At 50.9% G+C, this 10,996-nt stretch overlaps 1 protein-coding gene across 1 annotated transcript in view; it reads right to left on the minus strand.

Annotated features, from left to right (window-relative positions):
* The window catches only part of LOC135528937 (transmembrane protein 237A-like), a 139,553-nt gene extending 129,395 nt beyond the window's left edge, over positions 1-10,158 (minus strand). The window contains exon 1 of the mRNA XM_064957930.1: positions 10,036-10,158. Coding sequence (XP_064814002.1) covers positions 10,036-10,158 — 123 coding nt within the window. The remainder of the gene's footprint in view (positions 1-10,035) is intronic.
* Positions 10,159-10,996: the final 838 nt, after the last annotated feature.

Consider the following 10,996-nt stretch of genomic DNA (forward strand, 5'->3'; position numbering starts at 1 on the left):
AGCAGGGTTACCGTTAGGAAGATGTGACCCCAGACAATGTGACCGACCGGTCCAGGCAGCAGCAGGGTTACCGTTAGGAAGATGTGACGCCAGACAACGTGACCCACCGACCGACCGACCGGTCCAGGCAGCAGCAGGGTTACCGTTAGGAAGATGTGACGCCAGACAACACCCACCGACCGACCGGTCCAGGCAGCAGCAAGGTTACCGTTAGGAAGATGTGACGCCAGACAACGTGACCGACCGGTCCAGGCAGCAGCAGGGTTACCGTTAGGAAGATGTGACGCCAGACAACGTGACCCACGACCGACCGACCGGTCCAGGCAGCAGCAGGGTTACCGTTAGGAAGATGTGACGCCAGACAACGTGACCGACCGGTCCAGGCAGCAGCAGGGTTACCGTTAGGAAGATGTGACGCCAGACAACGTGACCGACCGGTCCAGGCAGCAGCAGGGTTACCGTTAGGAAGATGTGACGCCAGACAACGTGACCGACCAGTCCAGGCAGCAGCAGGGTTACCGTTAGGAAGATGTGACGCCAGACAACGTGACCGACCGACCGGTCCAGGCAGCAGCAGGGTTACCGTTAAGAAGATGTGACGCCAGACAACGTGACCGACCGGTCCAGGCAGCAGCAGGGTTACCGTTAGGAAGATGTGACGCCAGACAACGTGACCGACCGGTCCAGGCAGCAGCAGGGTTACCGTTAGGAAGATGTGACGCCAGACAACGTGACCGACCGGTCCAGGCAGCAGCAGGGTTACCGTTAGGAAGATGTGACGCCAGACTACGTGACCCACCGACCGACCGACCGGTCCAGGCAGCAGCAGGGTTACCATTAGGAAGATGTGACGCCAGAAAACACCCACCGACCGACCGGTCCAGGCAGCAGCAGGGTTACCGTTAGGAAGATGTGACGTAAGACAATGTGACCGACCGGTCCAGGCAGCAGCAGGGTTACCGTTAGGAAGATGTGACGTAAGACAATGTGACCGACCGGTCCAGGCAGCAGCAGGGTTACCGTTAGGAAGATGTGACGCCAGACAACGTGACCGACCGGTCCAGGCAGCAGCAGGGTTACCGTTAGGAAGATGTGACGCCAGACAACGTGACCGACCAGTCCAGGCAGCAGCAGGGTTACCGTTAGGAAGATGTGACGCCAGACAACGTGACCGACCGACCGGTCCAGGCAGCAGCAGGGTTACCGTTAAGAAGATGTGACGCCAGACAACGTGACCGACCGGTCCAGGCAGCAGCAGGGTTACCGTTAGGAAGATGTGACGCCAGACAACGTGACCGACCGGTCCAGGCAGCAGCAGGGTTACCGTTAGGAAGATGTGACGCCAGACAACGTGACCGACCGGTCCAGGCAGCAGCAGGGTTACCGTTAGGAAGATGTGACGCCAGACTACGTGACCCACCGACCGACCGACCGGTCCAGGCAGCAGCAGGGTTACCATTAGGAAGATGTGACGCCAGAAAACACCCACCGACCGACCGGTCCAGGCAGCAGCAGGGTTACCGTTAGGAAGATGTGACGTAAGACAATGTGACCACCGGTCCAGGCAGCAGCAGGGTTACCGTTAGGAAGATGTGACGTAAGACAATGTGACCGACCGGTCCAGGCAGCAGCAGGGTTACCGTTAGGAAGATGTGACGCCAGACAACGTGACCGACCGGTCCAGGCAGCAGCAGGGTTACCGTTAGGAAGATGTGACGCCAGACAACGTGACCGACCGGTCCAGGCAGCAGCAGGGTTACCGTTAGGAAGATGTGACGCCAGACAACGTGACCGACCGGTCCAGGCAGCAGCAGGGTTACCGTTAGGAAGATGTGACGCCAGACAACGTGACCGACCGGTCCAGGCAGCAGCAGGGTTACCGTTAGGAAGATGTGATGCCAGACAACGTGACCGACCGTTCCAGGCAGCAGCAGGGTTACCTTAGGAAGATGTGACGCCAGACAACGTGACCGACCGGTCCAGGCAGCAGCAGGGTTACCGTTAGGAAGATGTGACGCTAGACAACGTGACCGACCGGTCCAGGCAGCAGCAGGGTTACCGTTAGGAAGATGTGACGCCAGACAACGTGACCGACCGGTCCAGGCAGCAGCAGGGTTACCGTTAGGAAGATGTGACGCCAGACAACGTGACCGACCGGTCCAGGCAGCAGCAGGGTTACCGTTAGGAAGATGTGACGCCAGACAACGTGACCGACCGGTCCAGGCAGCAGCAGGGTTACCGTTAGGAAGATGTGACGCCAGACAACGTGACCGACCGGTCCAGGCAGCTGCAGGGTTACCGTTAGGAAGATGTGACGCCAGACAACGTGACCGACCGGTCCAGGCAGCAGCAGGGTTACTGTTAGGAAGATGTGACGCCAGACAACGTGACCGACCGGTCCAGGCAGCAGCAGGGTTACCGTTCTAAGATGTGACGCCAGACAACGTGACCGACTGACCGGTCCAGGCAGCAGCAGGGTTACCGTTAGGAAGATGTGACGCCAGACAACGTGACCGACTGACCGGTCCAGGCAGCAGCAGGGTTACCGTTAGGAAGATGTGACGCCAGACAACGTGACCGACTGACCGGTCCAGGCAGCAGCAGGGTTACCGTTAGGAAGATGTGACGCCAGACAACGTGACCGACCGGTCCAGGCAGCAGCAGGGTTACCATTAGGAAGATGTGACGCCAGACAACGTGACCGACCGGTCCAGGCAGCAGCAGGGTTACCGTTAGGAAGATGTGACGCCAGACAACGTGACCGACCGGTCCAGGCAGCAGCAGGGTTACCGTTAGGAAGATGTGACGCCAGACACACCTGGGAAACACCGTTCTAAACAGCACACCTGGGAAAACACCGTTCTAAACAGCACACCTGGTAAAACACCGTTCTAAACAGCACACCTGGGAAACACCATTCTAAACAGCACACCTGGGAAAACACTGTTCTAAACAGCACACCTGGGAAACACCGTTCTAAACAGCACACCTGGGAAACACGGTTCTAAACAGACCACCTGGGAAACACCGTTCTAAACAGCACACCTGGGAAACACCGTTCTAAACAGACCACCTGGGAAACACCGTTCTAAACAGCACACCTGGGAAACACCATTCTAAACAGCACACCTGGGAAACACCGTTCTAAACAGCACACCTGGGAAACACCGTTCTAAACAGCACACCTGGGAAACACCGTTCTAAACAGACCACCTGGGAAACACTGTTCTAAACAGCACACCTGGGAAAACACCATTCTAAACAGCACACCTGGGAAACACGGTTCTAAACAGACCACTTTTATTTTATTTCACCTTTATTTAACCAGGTAGGCTAGTTGAGAACAAGTTCTCATTTGCAACTGCGACCTGGCCAAGATAAAGCATAGCAGTGTGAACAGACAACACAGAGTTACACATGGAGTAAACAATTAACAAGTCAATAACACAGTAGAAAAAAAGGGGAGTCTATATTCATTGTGTGCAAAAGGCATGAGGAGGTAGGCGAATAATTACAATTTTGCAGATTAACACTGGAGTGATAAATGATCAGATGGTCATGTACAGGTAGAGATATTGGTGTGCAAAAGAGCAGAAAAGTAAATAAATAAAAACAGTATGGGGATGAGGTAGGTGAAAATGGGTGGGCTATTTACCAGTAGACTATGTACAGCTGCAGCGATCGGTTAGCTGCTCAGATAGCAGATGTTTGAAGTTGGTGAGGGAGATAAAAGTCTCCAACTTCAGGGATTTTTGCAATTCGTTCCAGTCACAGGCAGCAGAGTACTGGAACGAAAGGCAGCCAAATGAGGTGTTGGCTTTAGGGATGATCAGTGAGATACACATTTAACATTACATTACATTTAAGTCATTTGGCAGACGCTCTTATCCAGAGCGACTTACAAATTGGTGAATTCACCTTATGACATCCAGTGGAACAGCCACTTTACAATAGTGCATCTAAATCATTTAAGGGGGGGGTGAGAAGGATTACTTTATCCTATCCTAGGTATTCCTTAAAGAGGTGGGGTTTCAGGTGTCTCCGGAAGGTGGTGATTGACTCCGCTGTCCTGGCGTCGTGAGGGAGTTTGTTCCACCATTGGGGGCCAGAGCAGCGAACAATTTTGACTGGGCTGAGCGGGAACTGTACTTCCTCAGTGGTAGGGAGGCGAGCAGGCCAGAGGTGGATGAACGCAGTGCCCTTGTTTGGGTGTAGGGCCTGATCAGAGCCTGGAGGTACTGCGGTGCCGTTCCCCTCACAGCTCCGTAGGCAAGCACCATGGTCTTGTAGCGGATGCGAGCTTCAACTGGAAGCCAGTGGAGAGAGCGTAGGAGCGGGGTGACGTGAGAGAACTTGGGAAGGTTGAACACCAGACGGGCTGCGGCGTTCTGGATGAGTTGTAGGGGTTTAATGGCACAGGCAGGGAGCCCAGCCAACAGCGAGTTGCAGTAATCCAGACGGGAGACGACAAGTGCCTGGATTAGGACCTGCGCCGCTTCCTGTGTGAGGCAGGGTCGTACTCTGCGGATGTTGTAGAGCATGAACCTACAGGAACGGGCCACCGCCTTGATGTTAGTTGAGAACGACAGGGTGTTGTCCAGGATCACGCCAAGGTTCTTAGCGCTCTGGGAGGAGGACACAATGGAGTTGTCAACCGTGATGGCGAGATCATGGAACGGGCAGTCCTTCCCCGGGAGGACGAGCAGCTCCGTCTCGCCGAGGTTCAGCTTGAGGTGGTGATCCGTCATCCACACTGATATGTCTGCCAGACATGCGATTCGCCACCTGGTCATCAGAAGGGGGAAAGGAGAAGATTAATTGTGTGTCCTCTGCATAGCAATGATAGGAGAGACCATGTGAGGTTATGACAGAGCCAAGTGACTTGGTGTAGGAGAGGGCCTAGAACAGAGCCCTGGGGGACACCAGTGGTGAGAGCGCGTGGTGAGGAGACAGATTCTCGCCACGCCACCTGGTAGGAGCGACCTGTCAGGTAGGACGCAATCCAAGCGAGGGCCGCGCCGGAGATGCCCAACCCGGAGAGGGTGGAGAGGAGGATCTGATGGTTCACAGTATCGAAGGCAGCTGATAGGTCTAGAAGGATGAGAGCAGAGGAGAGAGAGTTAGCTTTAGCAGTGCGGAGCGCCTCCGTGATACAGAGAAGAGCAGTCTCAGTTGAATGACTAGTCTTAAAACCTGACTGATTTGGATCGAGAAGGTCATTCTGAGAGAGATAGCGGGAGAGCTGGCCAAGGACGGCACGTTCAAGAGTTTTGGAGAGAAAAGAAAGAAGGGATACTGGTCTGTAGTTGTTGACATCGGAGGGATCGAGTGTAGGTTTTTTTAGAAGGGGTGCAACTCTCGCTCTCTTGAAGACGGAAGGGACATAGCCAGCGGTCAGGGATGAGTTGATGAGCGAGGTGAGGTAAGGGAGAAGGTCTCCGGAAATGGTCTGGAGAAGAGAGTAGGGGATAGGGTCAAGCGGGCAGGTTGTTGGGCGGCCGGCCGTCACAAGAAGCGAGATTTCATCTGGAGAGAGAGGGAGAAAGAGGTCAGAGCACAGGGTAGGGCAGTGTGAGCAGAACCAGCGGTGTCGTTTGACTTAGCAAACGAGGATCGGATGTCTTCGACCTTCTTTTCAAAATGGTTGACGAAGTCATCTGCAGAGAGGGAGGAGGGGGGAGGGGGAGGAGGATTCAGGAGGGAGGAGAAGGTGGCAAAGAGCTTCCTAGGGTTAGAGGCAGATGCTTGGAATTTAGAGTGGTAGAAAGTGGCTTTAGCAACAGAGACAGAGGAGGAAAATGTAGAGAGGAGGGAGTGAAAGGATGCCAGGTCCGCAGGAGGCGAACCTCCATTTCCGCTCGGCTGCCCGGAGCCCTGTTCTGTGAGCTCGCAATGAGTCGTCGAGCCACGGAGCGGGAGGGGAGGACCGAGCCGGCCTGGAGGATAGGGGACATAGAGAGTCAAAGGATGCAGAAAGGGAAGAGAGGAGGGTTGAGGAGGCAGAATCAGGAGATAGGTTGGAGAAGGTTTGAGCAGAGGGAAGAGATGATAGGATGGAAGAGGAGAGAGTAGCGGGGTGAGAGAGCGAAGGTTGGGACGGCGCGGTACCATCCGAGTAGGGGCAGTGTGGGAAGTGTTGGATGAGAGCGAGAGGGAAAAGGATACAAGGTAGTGGTCGGAGACTTGGAGGGGAGTTGCAATGAGGTTAGTGGAAGAACAGCATCTAGTAAAGATGAGGTCGAGCGTATTGTCTGCCTTGTGAGTAGGGGGAAGGTGAGAGGGTGAGGTCAAAAGAGGAGAGGAGTGGAAAGAAGGAGGCAGAGAGGAATGAGTCAAAGGTAGACGTGGGGAGGTTAAAGTCGCCCAGGACTGTGAGAGGTGAGCCGTCCTCAGGAAAGGAGCTTATCAAGGCATCAAGCTCATTGATGAACTCTCCGAGGGAACCTGGAGGGCGATAAATGATAAGGATGTTAAGCTTGAAAGGGCTGGTAACTGTGACAGCATGGAATTCAAAGGAGGCGATAGACAGATGGGTAAGGGGAGAAAGAGAGAATGACCACTTGGGAGAGATGAGGATCCCGGTGCCACCACCCCGCTGACCAGAAGCTCTCGGGAACCTGCTGGAGCGCGTGCTATGGATGGGTGTTGCCATCGTGACCAGTGAACTGAGATAAGGCGGAGCTTTACCTAGCATGGACTTGTAGATGACCTGGAGCCAGTGGGTCTGGCGACGAATATGAACAGGGCCAGCCGACTAGAGCATACAAGTCGCAGTGGTGGGTGGTATAAGGTGCTTTAGTGACAAAACGGATGGCACTGTGATGAACTGCATCCAGTTTGCTGAGTAGAGTGTTGGAAGCAATTTTGTAGATGACATCGCCGAAGTCGAGGATCGGTAGGATAGTCAGTTTTACTAGGGTAAGTTTGGCGGCGTGAGTGAAGGAGGCTTTGTTGCGGAATAGAAAGCCGACTCTTGATTTGATTTTCGATTGGAGATGTTTGATATGAGTCTGGAAGGAGAGTTTACAGTCTAGCCAGACACCTAGGTACTTATAGATGTCCACATATTCAAGGTCGGAATCATCCAGGGTGGTGATGCTCGTCGGGCATGCGGATGCAGGCAGCGATCGGTTGAAAAGCATGCATTTGGTATTACTAGCGTTTAAGAGCAGTTGGAGGCCATGGAAGGAGTGTTGTATGGCATTGAAGCTCGTTTGGAGGTTAGATAGCACAGTGTCCAAGGACGGGCCGGAAGTATATAGAATGGTGTCGTCTGCGTAGAGGTGGATCAGGGAATCGCCCGCAGCAAGAGCAACATCATTGATATATACAGAGAAAAGAGTCGGCCCGAGAATTGAACCCTGTGGCACCCCAATAGAGACTGCCAGAGGACCGGACAGCATGCCCTCCGATTTGACACACTGAACTCTGTCTGCAAGGTAATTGGTGAACCAGGCAAGGCAGTCATCCGAAAAACCGAAACACCGTTCTAAACAGACCACCTGGGAAACACCATTCTAAACAGACCACCTGGGAAACACCATTCTAAACAGACCACCTGGGAAACACCATTCTAAACAGACCACCTGGGGAAACACCATTCTGAACAGACCACCTGGGAAACACCATTCTAAACAGCACACCTGGGAAACACCATTCTAAACAGACCACCTGGGAAACACCATTCTAAACAGACCACCTGGGGAACCACCATTCTAAACAGACCACCTGGGAAACACCGTTCTAAACAGCACACCTGGGAAACACCGTTCAAACAGAACACCTGGTGAAACACTATTCTAAACAGACCACCTGGGAAACACCATTCTAAACAGCACACCTGGGAAACACCATTCTTAACAGCACACCTGGGAAACACCGTTCTAAACAGACCACCTGGGAAACACCATTCTAAACAGCACACCTGGGAAACACCATTCTAAACAGACCACCTGGGAAACACCATTCTAAACAGCACACCTGGGAAACACCATTCTAAACAGACCACCTGGGAAACACCATTCTAAACAGCACACCTGGGAAAACACCATTCTAAACAGCACACCTGGGGAAACACCATTCTAAACAGCACACCTGGGAAACACCATTCTAAACAGCACACCTGAGACAACACCATTCTAAACAGCACACCTGGTGAAATGAGAAATGACATAGTGGTGGGTCCAATAGAACAGGAGAGAGATGACATAGTGGTGGGTCCAATAGAACAGGAGAGAGATGACATAGTGGTGGGTCTAATAGAACAGGAGAAAGATGACATAGTGGTGGGTCCAATAGAACAGGAGAGAGATGACATAGTGGTGGGTCCAATAGAACAGGAGAGAGATGACATAGTGGTGGGTCCAATAGTGTAGTAAATGGAAATGCATTTTCCAACATTATATAATTCCTCCTGTCTATACAGATTTGCCACCAATGCTCCTTATAGGACACATCACTGCACTCTATACTCCTCTGTAAACTGGTCATCTCTGTATACCCGTCGCAAGACCCACTGGTTGATGCTTATTTCCGCAATATGGGCAGCACTCGTGGCAATAAGACTCGCTGATTATTGAGTTGCGGATGTCACATTTCAAATCTATTTATAAAGCCCTTCTTACATCAGCTAATATCTAAAAAGTGCTGTACAGAAATCCAGCCTAAAACCCCAAACAGCAAGCAATGCAGGTGTAGAAGCACGGTGGCTAGGAAAAACTCCCTAGAAAGGCCAAAACCTAGGAAGAAACCTAGAGAGGAACCAGGCTATGTCGGGTGGCCAGTCCTCTTCTGGCTGTGCCGGGTGGCGATTATAACAGAACATGGCCAAGATGTCTGTGAAAAACATCTGTGAAGATATGTGAAGATAACGTGGCTCGAGCATCATTTAAAATGTTGAGACGAGGAAAGGGAGAGGTGTGTGTGTGTGTCTCTCTCTCCAGAATGTGCTCCACTGTCTCCAGCCAATGCGTGGGCTCTCATTGTGTGAATTGTTTGCCCGTTGATTGTAGATTTGGATCAATTCTCCATTACGTCACCAGGACTAAACATACCATTAATCTCTGTCATTTGGTTACATTCATTGCTGTTAATGCATGTATTAATTACAGTAATTTACCGTTCTCATTCTCGCAGTGGTAACGTTGTTTGTGGCGTTCACAACTTGCTACAATTGTGAGAAACAAGTTGTTGTTTATTTCATAACCATAATTTATGAATCTCCCCCATCAATATTCACCCGTCTTCAGTGTGAAAGAGCAATGAAAGTTATAGGCCTACGGTTGCATTGGCCCAACACGACAAGACAGACTATCATTGGTCAAACACGACAAGACAGACTATCATTGGTCCAAACACGGCAAGACAGACTATCATTGGTCAAACACGACAAGACAGACTATCATTGGTCCAAACACGACAAGACAGACTATCATTGGTCCAAACACGACAAGACAGACTATCATTGGTCCAAACACGACAAGACAGACTATCATTGGTCCAAACACGAGAGGACACGACCACACCTATCCCCCACTCATGGGTCCCAGATCCTCAAAAATGTATACCGCTGTACCATCGAGAGCATCTTGACCGGCTGCATCACCGCCTGGTATGACAACTGCTCGTCATCTGACCATAAGGCACTACAGAGGGTGGTGCGTATGGCCCAGCACATCACGGGCCAAGCTTCCTGCCATCCAGGACCTCTATACCAGGCGGTGTCAGAGGAAGGCCCCAAAAAAGGTCAAAGACTCCAGCCACCTTCTCTTTGCGCAAAGTGTAGGTCCAAAAGGCTCCTTAACAGCTTCTACCCCCAAGTCATAACACTATTTGCATGTTTTACACTGCTGCTACTGCTGCTATGCATAGTCCCTTTACCCCTACCTACCTGTACATATTATTACCTTGAATAACCTGTACCCCTGCACATTGACTCGGTACCCCAGGTATATAGCCTCGCTATTGTTATTTTACTGTGTTACTTTTTTAACTTCAGTTTATTCAGGGTGCTAGGGTAACAGAACCTAGGGTAACAGAACCTAGGGTACCTTGGGTCTGAGCTTTCTTTTTCTTCTTCCTCTTCTGTGGTGGGACTTCCTGTGGTTCAGGGGTCAGAGGGATCGTCTCTGACTGCCTCCTACTGGCCAGTCCCTCCATCTCAATACCTGGCTCTGGAGGGCTGCCTGGGTAGCAGACAGCAGAACACACTGAGGAGGACACTTAGTTCAGTATACAGACATGAGTTGGCAAAAGGTTACCAGTAAAGTAGCAGAATTATCAAAACTTTTAGGATTTGATGGATTTTTTAAAACATGTAAAGTAAAAAAAAATAATACATTAATATTAGTATACAAAATAGAATGACAAAGCTGTAAAATATGATCCTAAATATAACCAATCTACTTAGTGAATACGGTTAATGTTTAACACGTTTCAGCATGAACTATCACATCAATGTTTAGTTAGATGATCCGTTTTTGCTGGAGTCAATAGTTGGAGGAGTTCAGAGTTCATTGGGAGTTATGTCATCCCAGCAAACTGTGAACATTCCCATGACATTAGTTAATAAGATTCCCCGTAAGTTCTAGTTAGGGTTTTATGTAACACTGCGATGATAATATCACCTATTTCTACTAATTAGCTGCTCAACAAAGACCTTAACTAGCTGAATCAGATATACTAAATTAGGTTTGGACTGATAACCTATAGGACAGTAGATCTCGAGGAAGAGGGTTGGACTGATAACCTATAGGACAGTAGAACTCCAGGAAGAGGGTTGGACTCATAACCTACAGGACAGTAGATCTCCAGGAAGAGTGTTGGACTCATAACCTACAGGACAGTAGAACTCCAGGAAGAGTGTTGGACTCATAACCTATAGGACAGTAGAACTCCAGGAAGAGTGTTGGACTCATAACCTACAGGACAGTAGAACTCCAGGAAGAGTGTTGGACTCATAACCTACAGGACAGTAGAACTCCAGGAAGAGTGTTGG

The sequence above is a fragment of the Oncorhynchus masou genome, unplaced genomic scaffold (genome assembly GCF_036934945.1).
Source record: "Oncorhynchus masou masou isolate Uvic2021 unplaced genomic scaffold, UVic_Omas_1.1 unplaced_scaffold_1060, whole genome shotgun sequence".
Lineage (NCBI taxonomy): Eukaryota > Metazoa > Chordata > Actinopteri > Salmoniformes > Salmonidae > Oncorhynchus > Oncorhynchus masou.